General features: G+C 48.2%; 10 protein-coding genes across 10 annotated transcripts; 6 read left to right on the top strand and 4 right to left on the bottom strand.

Annotated features, from left to right (window-relative positions):
* Positions 1-355: 355 nt before the first annotated feature.
* BP5553_04894 (Uncharacterized protein) lies at positions 356-1,718 on the bottom strand (the record flags this gene model as incomplete). The annotated part of the gene is made up of 7 exons (XM_032013517.1): positions 356-442; positions 495-595; positions 733-793; positions 845-1,306; positions 1,360-1,386; positions 1,438-1,488; positions 1,542-1,718. The coding sequence occupies 7 exons, from the start codon at positions 1,716-1,718 to the stop codon at positions 356-358; spliced, it is 966 nt and encodes a 321-aa protein (XP_031870117.1).
* Positions 1,719-2,780: 1,062 nt separating this feature from the next.
* BP5553_04893 (Uncharacterized protein) lies at positions 2,781-3,584 on the top strand (the record flags this gene model as incomplete). The annotated part of the gene is made up of 1 exon (XM_032013516.1): positions 2,781-3,584. The coding sequence occupies one exon, from the start codon at positions 2,781-2,783 to the stop codon at positions 3,582-3,584; it is 804 nt and encodes a 267-aa protein (XP_031870116.1).
* A 596-nt stretch (positions 3,585-4,180) lies between these two features.
* BP5553_04892 (Uncharacterized protein) lies at positions 4,181-6,200 on the top strand (the record flags this gene model as incomplete). The annotated part of the gene is made up of 3 exons (XM_032013515.1): positions 4,181-4,226; positions 4,306-4,899; positions 4,963-6,200. 3 exons carry the CDS (start codon positions 4,181-4,183, stop codon positions 6,198-6,200), a joined length of 1,878 nt encoding a protein of 625 aa, XP_031870115.1.
* A 1,083-nt stretch (positions 6,201-7,283) lies between these two features.
* Positions 7,284-9,065, bottom strand: BP5553_04891 (uncharacterized protein; the record flags this gene model as incomplete). The annotated part of the gene is made up of 3 exons (XM_032013514.1): positions 7,284-8,642; positions 8,690-8,974; positions 9,021-9,065. The coding sequence occupies 3 exons, from the start codon at positions 9,063-9,065 to the stop codon at positions 7,284-7,286; spliced, it is 1,689 nt and encodes a 562-aa protein (XP_031870114.1).
* A 302-nt stretch (positions 9,066-9,367) lies between these two features.
* On the top strand, positions 9,368-10,524 carry BP5553_04890 (Oligosaccharyl transferase; the record flags this gene model as incomplete). The annotated part of the gene is made up of 4 exons (XM_032013513.1): positions 9,368-9,712; positions 9,770-9,870; positions 9,934-10,289; positions 10,340-10,524. 4 exons carry the CDS (start codon positions 9,368-9,370, stop codon positions 10,522-10,524), a joined length of 987 nt encoding a protein of 328 aa, XP_031870113.1.
* Positions 10,525-12,284: 1,760 nt separating this feature from the next.
* On the top strand, positions 12,285-13,256 carry BP5553_04889 (Uncharacterized protein; the record flags this gene model as incomplete). Its single annotated transcript, XM_032013512.1, has 1 exon — positions 12,285-13,256. One exon carries the CDS (start codon positions 12,285-12,287, stop codon positions 13,254-13,256), a length of 972 nt encoding a protein of 323 aa, XP_031870112.1.
* A 547-nt stretch (positions 13,257-13,803) lies between these two features.
* BP5553_04888 (uncharacterized protein) lies at positions 13,804-15,037 on the bottom strand (the record flags this gene model as incomplete). The annotated part of the gene is made up of 2 exons (XM_032013511.1): positions 13,804-14,654; positions 14,713-15,037. 2 exons carry the CDS (start codon positions 15,035-15,037, stop codon positions 13,804-13,806), a joined length of 1,176 nt encoding a protein of 391 aa, XP_031870111.1.
* Positions 15,038-15,346: 309 nt separating this feature from the next.
* On the top strand, positions 15,347-16,472 carry BP5553_04887 (uncharacterized protein; the record flags this gene model as incomplete). Its single annotated transcript, XM_032013510.1, has 2 exons — positions 15,347-15,455; positions 15,586-16,472. 2 exons carry the CDS (start codon positions 15,347-15,349, stop codon positions 16,470-16,472), a joined length of 996 nt encoding a protein of 331 aa, XP_031870110.1.
* A 481-nt stretch (positions 16,473-16,953) lies between these two features.
* On the top strand, positions 16,954-17,909 carry BP5553_04886 (Feruloyl esterase B; the record flags this gene model as incomplete). The annotated part of the gene is made up of 2 exons (XM_032013509.1): positions 16,954-17,127; positions 17,187-17,909. 2 exons carry the CDS (start codon positions 16,954-16,956, stop codon positions 17,907-17,909), a joined length of 897 nt encoding a protein of 298 aa, XP_031870109.1.
* A 186-nt stretch (positions 17,910-18,095) lies between these two features.
* Positions 18,096-18,802, bottom strand: BP5553_04885 (Pyrrolidone carboxyl peptidase (Pyroglutamate aminopeptidase); the record flags this gene model as incomplete). The annotated part of the gene is made up of 2 exons (XM_032013508.1): positions 18,096-18,695; positions 18,749-18,802. 2 exons carry the CDS (start codon positions 18,800-18,802, stop codon positions 18,096-18,098), a joined length of 654 nt encoding a protein of 217 aa, XP_031870108.1.
* Between the last annotated feature and the right edge of the window lie 728 nt (positions 18,803-19,530).

Raw genomic sequence — 19,530 nt, 5'->3', positions numbered from 1 at the left:
CAAAAGCAATAAGTGCATCCATATAATTATATCAAGTATAAACGTGCCTATCCTCCCCATCATCATCCTGCTAGAGTATAATATACTATGTCTCGCTACTAGTGCATATACTTCGGTGTTTCTGGGGGGTCTCTGACGACTCTGCTAGTGGATGGGGAGTGTGAATTATAGCGACCATTTAACCTTACGAAACCGTATAAACGACCCAATTTATTGTAAATGGGTCACAAAGTCGTATTGCAATTTTCATTGTTGTACAGTTTGAGCAAGTCTTACGATAAGCTAAGTCTCAATCTCTCACCAGGCAGAAAATCAGCGAAGCTTAGCAGTAGCTTTGTATTATATGGTTTATTAATCAAGTAATATTATCCGTGCCAAAAACATCCTCCATGGCCACATCCTTCTTTCTTCTTAACGCAACAAAATATGCCTCCTTGGACTCCTACGAATGATTATTGATTTATGACTCCCCTGGCATATGAATATAGACTTACCTTTCTCGAGGAGTCAGGTTTCTCTCGATACACAGCTGCGAAAAGCTTTTTCAGTTTTTGCTCGAAGTGCTTCTCCTCGGATCCCTGATAGAATTTGCATACTTCACAAATCGAGCGGTTAGAATTACTTGCTTTATAAGTACTTACGGGGAAGAGAGAGGAAGAAAAAATACATCAAAACAAGTCGTTAGGAGAGGCGTCTTGTGAACTGAAAAATTAGGAACTTGCAATAGCTTACCAAAATGGCCTCCATTTCTGACAGTATCAACCGAAAATCGTAGTGCTGCATTGCAAAGATCCTGTCACGAGTTAACAGGAACAACTTCCGAAGAGGTTGCGTGCAACTATACCATGCTTCCAGCGTGGTCTTTGAAATTGATGCCAGTGGTGTTCATCATCCTAATATGCGGGTTACTTAGGCTTTTCTTCCAGAAACCAGTGGTCTGTTCCCAGGGTTCGGACATATCACTCAAAACAATATCCACAATTCTTCTGTCATCTTCCAACTTCTGGCCCTTCTCGTTGGGCGGAGTGCGTTCTGTATTGCCCTGCACATCATCAATGTCGTGCTGCTCTTGCTCGATGTAGCTTATAGCACCCTCCGTTTCTGGCGATCCGTCGGTATCACTGCTGGCGAACAGTTCTTGTTTTGGTCGTCCACGGTCTGGATCTGATAGGAAACGCTTCACTTGCTCTTGCACTTCCACGGATAGGAAGTTGCCTTGGATGGTAGATACGCCTTTCGGAGGCTGCGCAGGGATAATATCGATTCCCACAATTCGCCCTCTTGGTTTCGTCCGTTCGACCGCTACCTATGGTATATGTTAGACGGAACAGAAAGACATCAGTGGTAGAAGCGACGAACCTGTGACCAACTGCCTGGTGCGTAGCCCTGACAAAGAATTAGCTTGCCATCAAAATAACAGGATCAAGATAAACCGACAAGATCAACAACGGTCTGGCCCTTCTTGAATATCTTGTATTTGGCATCGATCTATCCATACAATTAGCAACCACAGGTGGATATGGGCTCCATCCACCACCAACCTCAATAAGCTTAAAAGCCGCTCTGCTTTTCAATCCTTGGACTTTTGCCTCTCGTGCAAAGGAATCGCTAGTTTGCCTCTGCTTCCATCTCTTCGAGGATGACGAGGACCACCGTGAGTCTGAAATATATAGCCCATGAGGTGGAGGGATCCAGTTGCGCTCAAGCTTGCCTATCATGCATGATGACCGCGGATGAGGCTTGCTGCGCCAAATCTTTGGAAATCGTTGCACGATATGGTGTGGAAGCATTCAGCTGCTGGGTGCGGAGCTCTGGACTGCTCACAATCGATTTTTCTTATGGCAATTAGACATCGCAGTTATTTTTCGTAGCAGGAGTTGGAGAGAGGTACCTCCGTTTGCGAGGCTATCAGGCCATAAGGCCACAACAACCAAGGCTATCCCTAAGGCCAATATTTATGAGCGGCGGTCGCTCCAACCTCATCTAACGCCCACCACTCACTCACGAATGTTCATGGAGAATAGGTATTTTAGACTCCCATGACTATGGTTGCACAGGGACTACTGCTATATAACTAACCATCTATCCACCCTCACCATCCTACCTAGCTTACAACTGTTCCACCGTATTAACTCAAATCCCCCTTGGCATATCTACTACGATTGCCGTAGATCCTCTCTATTTAGGTCTCACTCCTACCTTGTGGACTACCTTACTTATCGAAATACACCAGCCATACTATCAATATGTGTATTCGATTCGTCAATACCACGAGATATGCCAACTGTACTGCGTTACCGAAGCAAGTGGTAATAACATACGAACCTCAGCCCCCATGTGGGAAGTCGGGCTGTAATGGATACCGGGACCAACATATGGGATCATTTACCAGAAAGGGAGGGATATGCCCAAAATGCTAAACATCTTATTAGCAGGTAAATAACAATACAAGTCTCGCCGAGCATTAATTTCTAATATAGATGTATATAGATGAGTAAGTGAATGATCGTTGCTCAACTAATGGGTTAACGAGACTTCGTTTGATGGAAACAGCCTTTGAATATGCAAATATCGGAGATTAAAATTGAATAAAACGTTACATGTCAACTCTCTTACCTAGGTAATAACATTGTTGTAAACATTTGATGTCACGTGTTTTGACATGAACTTTTGTGACCGCTTTCCACCTATATTTCAGTAGAAGGGCCAACGAATCCTAATAACTTGAAACCAGCATTGTAGTGGACCTACTTCGTTAGTCCACCCACGGCATATTCAAGATGTCCCATATCGAAATCATCGAGTTACACAGGTACTATCCTGATGGCATTAAGCGGATCATTGGCCGGGGTGGGCAAAGTTATATTGGTGTTGTTAATGAATCGACAGTGTTGAAATACCCGACCATACCAGGCACAACCAGCAATCTTCAAGTAGAGAGTCAGCTCCTTGAGATATTAGGTAACCATCCTCGAATTATCGGATCGAAAGGCCTAACCGATGATGGCCTACTCCTTGAATATGCAGTAAACGGAGATTTGAATAGCTACATCGCAGCAAACCCCGGCACATCTCTAGACCAAAGGTTGCAATGGTGTCGACAAGCTGCTGAAGCAGTAGAGTATTTACACAAAAAGCGAGTCATTCACTGCGATATCAACTTACGCAATCTCTTACTCGACAAAAACCTCGATCTCAAGCTCGCAGACTTCCAGGGAATGCATAAATCGTGCGATGGGGACGTTCTACTTGATGGCTTATCTCGAGAGTGTACCAAGTCGTTCCTACCGCGAGCTCATGGTGATTACGCCGACGTGAAAACCGACCTTTTCGCTCTCGGATCTGCGATCTACTTCATTATGATGGGGCACGAAGTTTTCCCGGACTTAGACAGCAATGAGGACGAGGAGGAGATTGAACGCCGGTTTCGAAGCAGCCAATTTCCGATCGATCCGCAAGGGTGTAGTGCAATTACGAACAAATGCTGGACACAAGAGTACGGCTCTTCTCAGGAGGTTGTTGACGATATCACAGCTGTTCAGAAAACCATGGCCTCTACGTTATCCATTGGTCAGGAAGGCTGATTACTCAGTCACGAATGAGCTAAAGGACAAGTCCCACACGTCATGAGGCTTCAAGATGTTTATGATTCGAAGACAGACTATGTTTGACGAATAGATTTGTATACTAGTACAAGGACAGTAATTCACATATCTACTAGTCCCTCGACTGAAACTCTTTGCATTTGTTGTACCGTTCGTAATAAGAGCTCCTCGAAGTCTAGTGCGGTCGTTAAGCGTTTCCAGTAGCTTAACCCTTGTAATTTGCTAGTACATACATGTGCAAGGGCCCTATTATTAGCCTTCGACGGCGCCGCCCCAGTCTGACCTCACGTATAAATATATTGTTTTGCCTTCTTCTGGTTCCAGCAGGCCGATGCAAGTAGAAGGTAACAAGGTGACGGCATGGGTGTTGGTCTGGGGGTCTGGAGTTTTGCTCTACGAAACAAGCATAGGGTTACATTAACTCCTGCACATGGGTGAAAAGTTCACCCCCACACTACGAAGTCTGTAGATCAATTGCTCCCAGGTAGGTCGTGAACGGTTTCATTGTTGTTTGGAGCCTTTCACGCATATTTGTTTGCCTCAGTTCCCAGAGGTGTAAAGAGGTGGACATAGCAATGGCAGCGCCTGTTGAGAATGCTGATCTGGTCGTTATCGGTGCTGGTAAGTTGGTGTTGCTGTTGTGCTCCGTCCCCCTTCCCAGGATCCATTCCACCGGGTGCTGACCATCCACGGCGCATAGGATGGTACGGCCTCGCCGCTGCAAAGACATATCTCGAAGTCCATCCTGATGCTAAACTCATCATCCTCGAGGCTGAGTCCTCCGTGGGCGGGGTATGGGCTGACCACCGACTCTACCCAAGTCTCGTGTCCAACAACATGCTCGGCACCTACGAGTACAGTGACTTCCCTATGGATGAGGAGACCTGGGGCGTCAAGCCCGGGCAGCACATTCCGGGGAAAGTGCTGCATGACTATCTAACGAAGTATGCAGAGCATTTCGGCGTGCTACAGCAGGTACGGCTCAACTCCAAGGTAGAAACTGCCGAGCGCGGAGTGGAGGGGGGATGGCTGTTGAGGATAAACCACCGGCCGGGCTCGATATTGGCGAGGAAATTAGTTGTTGCAACGGGCGTGGCATCGGAGGCATTCCTGCCAACTTTGGAGGGGCAGGAGTCGTTTGGGGTGCCATTATTCCATAGCAAGGACATGTTGCAACACGTCGAAACGCTGGAGACGACCAAGTTGGTTACGGTTTTAGGGTCTACTAAGTCCGGTTGGGATGCAGTGTATGCGTATGGGTCGAAAGGCATCAAGGTCAACTGGGTGATTAGAGGTATGACGGGACGGTTTCGTCAAAATCGATGTGTGTAGCATTCTAACCAAAGCAAAATTACAGCATCCGGACACGGCCCCTGCTGGATGGCACCTCCATATGTCACTCCTCTTAAGAAGTGGCTCGAGAAACTCATCCATACTCGATTCCTAACTTGGCTTTCTCCCTGCGTCTGGGCCGACGCTGATGGCTACGGGCCGGTCCGTCGCTTCTTCCACGGCACCGCTATTGGGCGCTTCTTCGTGGATCGCTTCTGGGCAATTCTTCGTGGTGACTTGATAACGCTGAACAACTATGATTCTCACCACGACACCGCAAAACTCAAGCCCTGGATTTCTCCATTCTGGATCGCTACGGGCCTGGGCATCCTCAACTACGAAACCGATTTCTTTGAGTTAGTAAAGCGCGGCAACGTGAAGGTTCATGTTGCAGACATTACACAGCTTTCGAAGGGGAAGGTTCATCTCTCATCTGACGAGATCCTCGACACAGATGCGCTCATCCTTGCTACTGGCTGGAAACGCACCACTTCGATAAAATTCCTCCCCCCCGGCCTGGAAGCCCAATTGGGCCTCCCATCGAGCAAGAGCAATAGCAACAGCAAAGCGGAGCAAGCATCCCTAACAGCCCGCGCTGATGCCGAGATCCTATCTAGATACCCACGGTTGAAGGACCAACCCGAGCCGAACAAAATGTTCAAGCCCCTATCCAGCGCCGACCCCGCAATCCAAAATGAGGAAAGCCTGTCGGCGTTAAACCTATACCGCTTCATGGTGCCTACGGACGCGGAGCTACTGGCAGCGCATGATATCGCCTTTGCGGGCAATCTAATGACGATAACAACTTCTATAGTAGCGCAGACACAGGCACTATGGATAACTGCTTATTTCGACGGGAAGGTCTCCCCTCTTGCATCTTCAGCCTCCATCTTGGCGGCAAATCCCACCTCCCAAGCAACGGACGCTGCAACCGAACCAGCTAAGCAGATCGCCTCAGTCCGGTATTCCGCCAGGCTCCACAACCGCTTCGGAAAGTGGCGGACTCCGGGCGGGTTTGGTGCCACGATTCCTGATTTTGCGTTTGATGCGATGCCGTACCTTGATATGCTGCTTGTAGATCTGGGGTTGAGGTCAAGACGGAAAGCAGGCTTTCTGAAGGAGGTATTCGAGCCTTATGGACCGGAAGACTATGTAGGTATAGTAAAGGAGTGGGTTAATAGGCAACCAGCCGTCGAAGCAGGAAATACCACTCCCCTGGACAAGGTTGACAAGGTTGACAAGGTATGGCTTCTAAACGTTTGAATTTACATCGTTAGTGTCGTCACTAAATTTTCAGCCAAAATCCGACTAATTAATTGTGAATTTGTGGTTAATATGGACTCGAGATCTGATAATCTTTTTATCTGTCATCTAATAACGTATTCTCTACGTAGTTAGTCAAGTAATATCGTGTAAATAAATTTATTATACCCTGTTCAACACGTCGGCACAAAGATAAATCTTAGTGATGCAGTAATGGCAATGGCTTCGAAGCATATGTACATATCTTCCCTTAATCATGTCACTCTGGGCTGGGACATCTCTTCTGCTTCTGCTGTACTCTTTGTTTGGCACTGTGCAATAAGTACGTAGAGTATCCGCCCACTTCCCATGACTGTAATAGCCACCATCTTCCTCCAAACCTCGAGTTCCTCCTAGTACTAGTAGTCCTAAACACCACAATGGACAAGATATTATAATAAAGAATTCCGCCCTTCCACTATTAGAGTTGGTCACATAAGGAATTAAGCTCTAGAGGTAAATTTCCTCAAGTAATTATCTTTCTTATTTTTCTTAAAATTCATCTGATAACAATATCTTATAAACTACCTAGGGAGTGATATCAAAGCTTAAACAGAAGAAGGAAAAAATAAAACCCTTGCTCTTATCTACTCCCCATTAGGGCGCCTACACTGGGCTTTATTAATATGATTCTCATTTTGCTGTTTCTTGATTATTAATACGCGGAGAATACTACGTATATACAGAGGGTATATCAGGAGATTTAGTACTGGAGTACATCTACAAAATGTTGATCTATTGGAGCGCCAATCTCATAGAGAGGATGGGTCGAATTATCCTTTGCATTGTATGCACTGCACCTATAAGTATATATCACGGTTTAAGAATAGACACATATTGTTAATGGCCAAATTTCGATTCGTGTAGAGGAACAACATGTAATTCATCTTAGTGTTCATTGTTACCGACTAACCGTAATACAAATGTCAAACGCCCAACAATCATACAATGCTCACAGTACCCAATCCAGCGCCTATTTACATGCAACTAACGCCTTCCATATGCTTTGCCTAGGCCCTTTAATTTCAATCTCAATCTCGATCATCAAGCAAGAAAACTTGCTCCTGCTCCTCTTCGATCCTTCTTTAACGGTGAAAATGCGGGCATTTCGCCTTTGGGAGCACCAAGTACGTCCCCGGTACTCTTTCCTAACAATCTTGGGCGGCCAAGTGAAACTTTTGCTGGTCGCTTCGTAGCTTCAGCATCATCTTCATCAAAGAGCGTTGCCCCAAGTAACTTTTTTCTCTTCTTTTTGGGTTCTTCATCTTTGACTTCCGTATCCTTTAGTTGCACTTTCGATCGTTTCGGCTTGGCCGCTTTTGCCGCAGCCGTCGCCTTGATGGTAGGCTTTTGGGATACAGAGGCACTTGGGGCAGCTTGTTCATTCTCATCAACGTCTTCCTCGGTTATTTCGGCCAACTTGCTCAATCTCTGTACCTTCTTCGGACCGGGTTTATTCGCCTGGACATTGTGATTTGCCTCCTCAAGAGCGTTCTTGTTACTTTCTGCGGTCTTCTTGCCAATCTTTCTCTTAGCCTTGGGTTGAGGCACAGGTGTGGGTGACAAGACGTCATGATGCGAGTTTTGTGCCTCTATTGGGGCTTCCACGTCGGGTGCCTTCTCTTCTTCCCCATGTCCATCTTCCTCTTGCTCGTCATCTTCTATAATCTTAGGCTTGGGAGCTTCGGTGGAGGCTTCAGGAGCCATACTGAGGGTGCGATTCAAGAATGGGGTAATTGAGAACATCGACTTTTCCCCAACCATAGTCTGATCCATCCTTCCTCTCTTTAGGCCTGACCGCTTCCCACCCATAGTCGCTCCATCGGGTGTCCCAATGGTTTGATCTGTGCTTATTTCCAAAACGCTCCTCTTCCGGGGCTTTCTTGCTTGTGCCTCTGCCTTGGCTAGAAGACTGGCTGTTTTTGTAGCTTCTGTGCGAATATGGCTAAGCTCGGTCTGGGATTCTTTGAGTTGCTCCTTTGCAGCGCGTAATTTTGTTTTTGTTTCCTCTAACTTGCATTCTAAAACCGACTGGCGGGCCTCGTAGGCTTTTAGCTCCTTTTCTTGCTCCTTGAGAGCTTTCACCCCTTCTTTTTTCTCCCGTGCCAGGTCCTTGTGGAGTGCATCCAACTGATGATGGAGCTCCGCCTCCTTCTCGCTGTTGTCATTTTTCTGGGCCGCACGCTTCGTAGCTCGTTTCTCGGTCTCGAGCTCTACCTCTAGCGTACTGACCTGTCGCTGCAGTGCCAGCTTTTCGGATAAAATGGTCTGCTGATAGGTGGTTTGTGAACGGAGGTGCTCGAGTTCTGGCTTCAATGTCGCAAGTTCCCGAGCAAGTGATAACTTCTCCGTCAATAATTTTGTGCTATCCATAGTAACGCCATTCATTGAGGCCACCTCCGCCTAAAGATTGTTAAATCATGCGATGAGGCCAGAGAACCATAGCATACCCGTAAATTGTTCACCTCTCTTGTCTGAGTTCGCAGTTCGGTTTCTCGCCGGCGGGCTTCCTCTTGTGTGTGCTCTAGCTGGGCTCGCAACTCCTCGCTATTTTGTTCCAACAAATCAGCCCGATCGTCCCCAACTGCGAGCTGTTCGTGCAGATCGTCGTTCTCGTTCTCCAGCATAAGGATTCGTAACCTTAACCGGCGGGCACCCTCATCCTTGACAACGAGGTTGGTGTTGGATAAGGCTTCTTGGTATGACATTTCAAGGCATTGTGATTTGGACAGATGCTGCTCTAATTAGCAGCCATTAGTGCGTCAAGATAGGGCAACCTACAGTATCAATATGTTCATCGTCATTACAAAATGTAGATGAATCCATAGCGATGTCTGGGGATTAACTTATCTGCTAAGTTATGGCAAGATATGTAGACGCTTGGAGACGACGCGGTCTTCAATCGATGAAGTCAATAAACAGCCGAAAAGAGCCTAGCGACATGCCAAGCCCACCGGGCCCACCAGCGATTCCCGCTTTATGCCTGATACCTGAGGCAAGAACTTGTTCCTGGATGACCGAGAGGACACTTATCGACAGCTCCGACACCTCATACTCGTTAATCCTCACGATTCTCTTCTCCCAACCGGCGACCTGTCCTCCAAAGGTTCGCTTTCACGCATCTCACGATGCATTTCTTTCGCAGCATTGTTCTGGCTTTACTGCCCACTGCTGCTTTTGCGGCCAAGAAAACTGTTGATAGATTCGACAAATTCCATGCCAAAGCTCTCGTATCGACTCCATTGAAGCTCGACGATCCGCTTTATGGCCAATTGACAGCCGCCCCTAGAGACTATTCGGTTGCTGTATTGCTAACAGCCCTGGAATCCCGATTTGGATGTGTGCTTTGTCGTGAGTTCCAGCCAGAATGGGACTTGTTGTCTAGAGGCTGGACCAAAGGCGACAAGAAGGGAGAGTCACGCCTTTTGTTTGCGACATTGGACTTTATGGATGGCAAAAACACCTTCCAATCAGTTAGTCCTAGCGTATATGCCTCTAGATTTTGCTGATGCTAATCAACACTTGTATAGCTCGGTCTTCAAACCGCCCCGGTTCTCTTGCTCTTCCAACCAACAACTGGCCCTCATGCCGTGGCAGATATTGGCCCCGTGCGATATGACTTCGTCAATGGGTATGCATCTATTCCCAAGGAAGAAAGAATGATGTTTCCGAGCTTGTGGACTAATCTCATCAGGCCTCAATCTGCGGAGCAAATCCACGACTGGATATCTCGCCAGCTTCACGATCGACCCCACCCCCCGATTCAAAGACCAATCAACTGGGTGCGTGGATTCGCAATTACCACGACTCTATTAGGCACGGTCACTTTCATAAGCGTCGCTTGGCCCTATGTGCTACCGGTCATTCAGAACCGTAATGTCTGGGCCGCAATCAGCTTAATATCTATCCTACTCTTCACCAGTGGACATATGTACAATCACATCCGAAAGGTCCCATACGTTGCGGGCGACGGACGCGGGGGCGTCAGCTATTTTGCGGGCGGTTTCCAAAACCAGTACGGTCTGGAGACACAGATCGTCGCAGCTATGTGTATGTATGCGATGTCTTATAGAGATGACGCGCTAACGTGTAATTTGCAGATGGCCTACTTTCCTTCGCGACCATTTCGCTCGCCCTCAAGGTACCACGCATAGCAGATCCTAAATCACAACAAGTCGCTGTCATAATCTGGGGTAGCATTATTTTCGTTATGTACAGCTTCTTGCTCAGTGTATTCAGAATCAAGAACGGTGGATATCCTTTCTGGTTGCCTCCATTCTCATAGATTAAACTTGTAGATAGATAGTATGCGTGGCTAGTAAGGGACTGTATAACATTTTCTGGCGCTAGATTCAAAAGTTATTTTATATCTCCGGAGTATATCTTACGCAACTTGAAAAATAAAATGGCATTTCTGTATCTTCCAGTCACTATTGAATTGCAAATGCTCTCTACTTCCGTAACCGCTCTATCAATCAAACTCCATATATTTTCTTCGTTCACGAATTCTACTTTTGGAACCGCACAAATCCTGATAAACTACTCCTGCAAGGTATACGGATGAGTGGTATCCATGTGCCTTTCGTATAAGCAACGGTCTGTCCTCCTGCCTGTGTTTGGTACTCGAAATAGGTGGAGTCGTGAATGCTCCAATCGAGCAAGCAAATTGACAAAAGTAGCTTGGCTGGAATTGACGGAGCGCTGGCTTCGTTCGAGGGTGGATGTTGTCAGATTAGATCAAGTTTACTTCCCTCACTGACCACACTGTCCAAGCAGGAACCGTCGCGGAGTGCAGTGCGAGGCTTCGGACCCGGACAGCTGCGATGAATGCAACTCGTGATCTCGGGTAGGCTCTTTGTTATCATCACTCAACATCCGTCTCTCACGTCGAGAATTTTCACCCACTGCGGAGACAACACAGTTCAGTCAGCCTTGCTTCAGCTAGAGCCGCTATCCCACCCTGTGTGGAAGAAGTATAGGCTAGTCATACTATGCTCCTTGTCATAATGGATTCCTCAAGCCAAGAGGAATATACAGAGAAAGGCAGGATGCGCAAATGAAGCCGACGGAACGAGACCTAGCTGCGCTTGCATTGAGGATGCTCATGCCGAGGTAGACTCTTCTGTTGAAACACTCTCGAGAGGCTGTTGTTTTCGATGCTCGCGAACAGCGCATAATACCAATACTGCCGCAGCGTCAAGCAAAGCCAGGAATCGAGGACACTAAACCTCGATATTTCATGTGCGTGTAGGTGGCATTTCTGTGTTGGAGGAGTTTAAGGGGTAGAGGAGCAGTTGACTGGAAGACCAAGAGAAGATGAAATTGAAGAACTCGAATCCCGCCAGCCCTATGTAGCGCTGCCTGATGAGACGAGGCAGCCAGGCACCACTCCCGTTTGGAATGGAGAGTCGTGACGCGTGACAAGTCCCTAGTCGTTGGGCTGCGCACACGCTAAGGCCGCAAGCAGCGTAGCGCCCTCCGAGGCGTCGACGGCAGGCTCGGTACAAATACGGCGGTCTTTTCCCCCTCTTCTCCCCCTCTCGCTCGGGCGCAAAACCGAATCTCGCTACTGCGTGAGACTCGATCCATCCATCGTCAACCACCCACGTGACCACGCCTAGTCGATCCAACTTCGAGGTGCTGCTGACTCAGCAGCCTGACGTCGTTATTTCCGCATCACGTGCACCCTGCGGCTGGGGATTTGCCGGATTCAGATAAGCTCCATAGCGACGCTCTTGACCCCGGCGAGCCAATCACGACCCCCGCCCTGCTCGCGCGGCGCGGCGTGGAGGGGTTGTTGTGTATCGTCGCGGTGGACGCAGTGTACTGTACGTATCGCTGTGCTTTTCGCAGATACATCTTCAGCTTCAGTTGCATCTTCAAGATCCTGATATTTCCTGCGTCTTCAGAGCAGCAACAGCAACGCGCCAGGTTTGCCTTGAGCTGGGTCTACCACCACCGGCTGCATTAGCCTTGCATACCGCCCACCGACACCGCTAGCTCCTCCACCAGCCAAAAACCGAAACCGAACAAAAAAAAGGAACAATGGATAGTACATATGCGCCGCAATCCCCAGACCTTTCAGGCTTGTTGGCATCACCTTCAAAACAGCTCCCACCACATCCGCATGTAAATCAGCAGTCCTACCAAACATCGCAGCTGCAACAATATCAACCCACTTCGCAGTCTAGCAGCTACACGCCGCGCTCGCCCGTCATTCCCGCGTTCAATTCCGTTCCTCCACAGGCGCATAGTCAGGGTCGAAACGCATACCAAGCCAACCAGCAAACCGCCGCCTTTTCAGCCCGGAGCAACGAGTTTGGAGATTCATACGGCGGGACACAATATATGCCCCCAATTCCTACACTTCCACCCTCGCATTCCTTCAATCCTCCTCAAACCACAGCGCAATCTCGCTCGACCCTCCACCACCAACCGCCTTCCAAGTCCAACAACATCTACTCCCCCTACGCCCCCGCCGAAGCAGATTACGCTGCTGCTCACAACATGTCTTCTCGAGGACCGCGCCAGCTGCGTGGTCAAAACCAAGGACAAGCCGCTGCGTCTTCCTCATCCTCTCAATCCGCATCACAACAGGCGTACAAAGACCCCAACCCGCACAACATCGAAATCAAGACAAAGTTCCCAGTCGCACGCATAAAACGCATCATGCAAGCAGATGAAGAAGTGGGCAAGGTAGCACAGGTCACACCCGTTGCAGTCTCAAAAGCCCTAGAACTCTTCATGATTTCGTTAGTAAGCGGCGCCGCGGAAAAGGCCAAAGAGAAAGGCGGCAAGAGGGTTACTGCGCAACATCTAAAGCAGGTTGTCCTTGGAAGCCCGGAGCAATTTGATTTTCTTGCGGATATTGTGGGACGCGTTAGTGACAATCAGGAGGGCGCGGGCGGAGAAGCGAAGAAGCGGAAGGGAGAGAAGACGGAGGGGAGTGAGAGCAGTGAGGAAGAGCCCAAGAAGCCTAAGAAAGGGAAGGGAAGGCGGAAGAAGAGTGATGATTAGGAGGGGATAACGATTGGAAGGAAGGACTGGTTGAAATTTCCAGCAGTGGCTGGTTTTGCGTTAGGAGTTTGGGAGTTTGGTGTTTGGGCATGGCCTGACTGCATACCGGATCATTTACAAAGGGCGAAGAAATGGAGAATCTCCCAATCCCATACTCGGTGTCTCTCGAGTAATTATGCGTCGGAGTTAGGAGAGGCGCATAAATGCAGACACGAACGTTCTTTATTCGCGTTCCATCATTCTTCTGTCTCACAACGTAACCCCGATTCTTCATCCCTTGCGTCGCCGGCCGCTCGCTCTCATCCATTTCCTCTGTACTGCGTGTAACCTCACACATGGACCAATTACTTAAACTCTCGCGCGGGGCATGCTTGATTCCTCGTCTGCAATAACCAATAATTCAAGCCCTATGAAATACATTACGAATTCTCTCATCGCACCATATGACAACACTCGAACTTCATGTTGGAAGCTTGCTTTCCAATAGAACACTGGCTAAGAGCAGGTCTAACATTCTGGGACTGCTCGCGGTCGCACGGAAAACAAATTATCCCTGTGCTTGACTTATATCATACAAATTAAATTCCCTGCTCTCCCACTGCTCCTTCATTCCCCTCGCCAGGTCTGCCACATCAGGCACATCCAACGCTCTCTCCACCCAGAGCAACCCGTCCTCGCCCATTCCCACAACCCTCAACATCTGGGCCATATACAACATAGCCGAACCCGAGCCACCATCGGCAGCAAGCTGAAACCATTCCCTTGCCATGCCAAAATCGCCTATCTTCTCCGGCTTCAGCTCACTTTTCGTAATCTTTTGGAATTCATGCTCGCCAAGTTTATACCACGCTTCCACAACTCCCGAGCTTGCAGCTTTCATCAAATACTCCGTTTGAGTTTGCGAGCCAGGCTCCTGGAAGTTTGAGAGATGAAGATAAGCCTCCGGCTCATCAAGCTCTAGAGCCGCTTGTTTAAACACCGCATTCGCCGCTACAAGTTTCTCAAGTTTTAAAAGGGCCCGGCCTTCATCAACAAGCGCTGCTCCAGCGCCGTCAAAATCTATGTTCCCGGTAGGAGGCTGAGTGGCTTTACGCAGCCATTCAAGGGCTTCTCTTTCTCTTCCTTGAGCCATGAGGACTTTGCCCAGGAGCGTCATGGCCAGTGGCTCATTGTCGGTCTTTGCTAGCTGATTTAGACGTTGGAGGGGTGCTTGTACTTCATTCCCACGCAGACCATCGGCCTTGATTGCTGAGAGGACAAGTTCAAAAGTTGCGGACTTTTCACCGAGTTTTGAGGCGGAGAGCATGAGTCGTTTTGCTAAAATCTTCTGCGGGTGTGCACGGCAGCGTCTGAGGATTCCAGATAGGATGGATAGGGCGAAAGGTGTAACCCCATGTTCTGAGAAACATGTTAGAACCTCGTATAGTAGATAGAATAGGGATGAAAGATAATTTACCAGCACATAATTTCTGCTCCCAATCACCAGTTGAGGATGCAGAGGCTTTAGTGTATTCACGGAGAAATTCAAGAGCTTTCTCAGGTTCTATATCAATGACACCTGACTTTTTGGCGACACTGAGCATCGTGATTGGTGGTAGTGCTTCGTCCACGCTGAGGTTTTGCCTGGGCGCAGCGGCGGCTCGTTGATTACTCTGGCCATTGCGAATTTTACGGACGGTTGGAGAGTAGGCGGCATTGCATCGAGGTGTTGAATGTATATTCCGTGACCCCAGTTGTCTTTGGCATTTCTGGAGCACGGGGACTAGTCTTCTGGGGATCATTGTTTACATATATTTTGCTTGCGTCCTTGTATTATTGCGTGGTTGAAGGGTAAAACTCAAAAGACATCATCAATGAGATATAAGTACAGAATAAATGTATTAGAAACAGGCCAATCAATGGACTATCGTAGGCATAAGTGATGATTGATGGAGTTGGAGGTTGTCAAGAGTAGGCGGTGAAGGATCGCCAGCTAAACTTTCGCAGATTCTGCCGATTTTGTCTTGAAAAATATCATTACCCGAATTGCTAACTACGACCTCCCCACCACAGCTTCTAAGTGAAGATCATACTACGAATTGTATTACCTCATGTTATCCAGGGTTCTCAAATCGGCGAAGAATTTGCTCTACGTCCCACCAGCTGAAACACAGGAAGATTCTACGCTTCAGTTGAGCCCCGTCGTCGTCGTCGATCCAAGTTAGTCGCCCTCTACCTCGTCTCCGTTCAATCTCTACGTCTTTTCTTACACCTGATATTTGGGACGGAAGCTATACTAAGCTTAAAGTCCATATTTGCATACTTGAGCTCCATTGCTAACTTAGTATAGTGGTTGTGACACGCCTACAGAGCGGCGATCTGCCGGCGAACAAAACCCGCGATGCTGCTGATCTTGGGAACTCTCAAAGCCCACGAGTGCGAACACCGAAAAGGAAACCTAGGGTGATCGCCGGATCTGGCAGTATTGAGGACGATAGCTATAGGTCCAGTGCCTCCAAGAAAAGAAAGATTGAGAGGCAGGAACCAACTAAAGCGGATTTGGAGATACGCACTAAAAGTTCTCGCCCCGTGGTGGAGATACCTGCCATGGCTCCCATTCCGGCGTCAGAGCTCAGCGGCTCGGACGAAGTCGTAGTGGATGAACAGGGTGCGCTGGAGGAGGACTCAGATGGTGGAAACGACGAACCCACTTCGCACGTTGAGGCAGATGAGGGTCTTAGTGAAGGCGATGAGGACGAATCGCCAGAGGAGGAAGATACGCACCATGGTGAAGATGATGTAGGCCGAGAAGAGCTAGAACAGGAAGAGGAGGACGAGGAAGAGGGTGACGAGGACGAGGACGAGGAAGAGCATCCCCAATCCATAGATACTAGCTCCCGTCCGCCACTTAAGTCTCGCCAACCCGACGACCTCGCAGGCCTTCTTCCCCTTGAACTCCTAGAAGACGACGATATCTCGACCGCGCCGCGGTCTCAGGAGGTGCAACCTCAAGCAAAAAGAATAAAATTCACGGACCTAGTTGAAAAGATGCCAAAGGATCGTCGAATCGGGTCCACAATGTACAGAATAACAAAGGCCCGCAATGTACAGTTAGCTCCAAGAGCATCCTCGCAATCCCGAAACATCAAAGATGCTTGGATGCGAGGTCAGACGGGGAAGAACCGAAGAAAGAACCGGAAACCGTTTTCCAAAGGATTCCTGGTACCTAAGAAATAGAGCAACTCTACCTATCAATGAGGATATCAGTTCCCCATGCAGACATTACCCAGCACTATAACACGATGTTGAATTAACTCCATGTGGGCCATCATCAGGGCTACCGAAATCTTGCAAAAAAGGGGGTAGTAAATACCCCCCTCAAACCGGTATTCAACAGCGGTACTTAAAAAAGCCGCTCCGGTGCTTGCTATGCACTGATTGGACTGAGAGTTATGGAGAAACAATAGAGCATTTTTCTAATTGCGCGGCCTGGGTCTTAGGCTAATTGAGCCTGGTTTCGGCACCTAGGTCGGTAGTGTTACCAATATATACGGGAGATTGTTCTACAAGAAATCAAGAATGTTGATTAGAGCGCTTCTTACTATGGTAATCTTGCTCTCTCCATAAGTGTAGAGATCATGTCTCAATTTTTATGCCATTGCCTATCCTATTTTGCTGTCTCTCCGTGGATTAACTCGTTTTCTCAAGCTCCCTCATCATGCATTTCTCCACATTTGCAGCTTGTGGCCTTGCGGCTATTAGTTCATTATCTTCGACAGTTTTAGCTGCTAGTCTTACCAGAGTGACAGACTTTGGCACCAATCCTGGGAATGCCCAAATGTATATATATGTCCCAGATAAGCTACCTGCAAACCCAGCTATTATTGTCTCGGTGAGTTATCTCTCATATATGGATCCCGCAAAACTGTTCAGCGCTAAGGCTCAGTATAGATGCACTATTGCGGAGGTACAGCAACTACCTACTTCAACATGAACAAGCTCCCTGCCCTAGCCGACACCCACGGATATATCATGATCGTCCCCAGCGCAACCCACGACAACAACTGCTGGGATGCAGCTACAAACGCAACGTTAACGCATAACGGGGGTTCCGACTCCCTTTCAATCGTCAATATGGTGAAGTACACGATTAGTAAATACAACGCCGACCCCACGAGGGTTTTCGCAACCGGCTCGTCCTCAGGCGCTATCATGACAAACGTCCTCTGCGGTGCATATCCCGATGTCTTCGCGGCTGGCTCCGGGTTTTCTGGCATGGCATACGGATGTCTAGCTGGATCCCCTGGCTCTAGTCCTCAGAGTGCTGATCCCGCCTGCGCCAATGGACAGCACATATATACGCCGGAGAAATGGGCATCAATGGTCAGAGCTGGGTATCCTGGCTACAATGGCACCTATCCACGTATGCAGCTCTGGCACGGGACTGCTGATAACATCATCAAATATCAATCTCTGATTGAGCAGGTTAAGGAATGGTCTGCGGTTTTGGGCGTCGAGTTCACGAAGAATGTCACTAATACACCCAAGCCTGGGTACACGAGGATGATTTTTGGTGATGGGTCGAAGATGGAGGCGTACTCGGCGCAAGGGGTTGGCCATTTTGTACCGACAGATGAACCATCTGTGCTTAGTTGGTTTGGGATTACGTCCTGAGGGGTTTTGAGTGATACCTTTTGCTCATCTAATTGAGAAAAGTATAAGTACTTCGACTGGAGCCTTCATCGATGTATGTATTCCAATTGACACTGAACATAAGACATTGTTGTATAACATCCAAGCAAACTGCTGATTATAGTGCCCCGCCCCTGGCTTTCCTCTGATCTCCCCATCCAAGTTCAACTACTTTCTGGAGCACTCCGCCATGGCATGTATCATAGCCAGCGTAACCCTCTTTCCCTTCTCAATCTCCGCCTCCCCATTCAATGGCGGCACATGCATAAACAAAATTGACTTCTCCTTCTCCCCTTTCCTATAGAAATACTCCAAAGTCAAATAATACACAAACCCACAAACATAAGCACCAACATCATCACTCATCCTCACATCAGTCCCCTTTCCCGCACCCGCCCGCCACATTCCAACAACATTCTCCAACTCCAGACACGAGTCTAACCGCGCAGGACTCTTCCCCCAGACCTTCTTATTCTCCACTTTTGTGAATACCTTTCGCGCAACATCGGGATACTGATGATACCCATCTCTATCCGCTCCTTTCTCAACCGCAAAATAATCCCGCTCTACTGCTAAACCCATGTGCAGAACGATATCTGGAGAAACTTGCTCAAGCAATTTTGGGACCACATTTAGGAGGTCATGATAAGCTGCTTTGAAGGGCGCTGGGTGGGTGATGATCCGGATGCCCTGACCTTTGTGGGTTGTGGAAGAGGGAAGCTGTGATACGATTTCCCATGAAGGATTGATTTTGATATCTTGGAACGCCTATTTGGAGGTTCAGCGACCCTCATGTTTGAAAAGGGAGGACGGGCGAGTACACCGAAACCGGTTACGAGAACCGTTAAATTCGTGTCTTCATTCTCATGACTCATTTTTAGGGAATTGTAGATATTTCGTGTATGATATTAGGACATTCGTTGTGCGATACTGCTCATGAATCTTATGTATTTCGTGAGTGTGCTGGATTTAGCTTCCAAGTTCTCACCACGTTATTGGTGACTCAGGCGGTGAGCATCATGTTCGCGGGGCCTGCAACCCCTCAGAACGATAACCTTCCATGTCCAGTGAGAGCTTCGTAAATGCATAAATGGGTGATAGAAAATGTTATGAGGAAATTGAAAAGGGACACCACCTCCTAGGATCCAATTTTGCACGCAATATGAATAGAGGGTTGAGATAATACCGAGTGAGTGGAATCCCTCCCATTTAAATGTTATGGGACCGCATCTATTTGAGGTCGTCGTTGCTCGAAGGCTGGGAAATGGTGTACGGTGATATGAGCACACCAAGGTCCATCTATTGGCACGATGTTGGGGCCATCGCTACTCTACAGTAAGGAGTAGCATCACTCCTCCACCTATCTCCCAGCTTCACCAAACCGATGCTCGAGTAATGGCCAGATGTCACAGACTAGCCAATTCCATTTCCCGTGGACTTTTTAACGGCGTGTTCTCGGGTATAGATCAAGGCTGCTCTGTGACGGGTTAGTTACGGTGTACCAGGTACCGCGTCCTCGTTCATCCCTAGAATACAAAGCGAACCCTTTCTTATGCCAAATTAAGCCTTGATTCTGGACACGGATATTTTTGGATACAAAGAA

This window comes from Venustampulla echinocandica (assembly GCF_003357145.1).
Source record: "Venustampulla echinocandica strain BP 5553 chromosome Unknown scaffold_2, whole genome shotgun sequence".
Classification (NCBI taxonomy): Eukaryota; Fungi; Ascomycota; class Leotiomycetes; order Helotiales; family Pleuroascaceae; genus Venustampulla; species Venustampulla echinocandica.
This window is presented reverse-complemented; position numbering and strand designations above follow the sequence as displayed.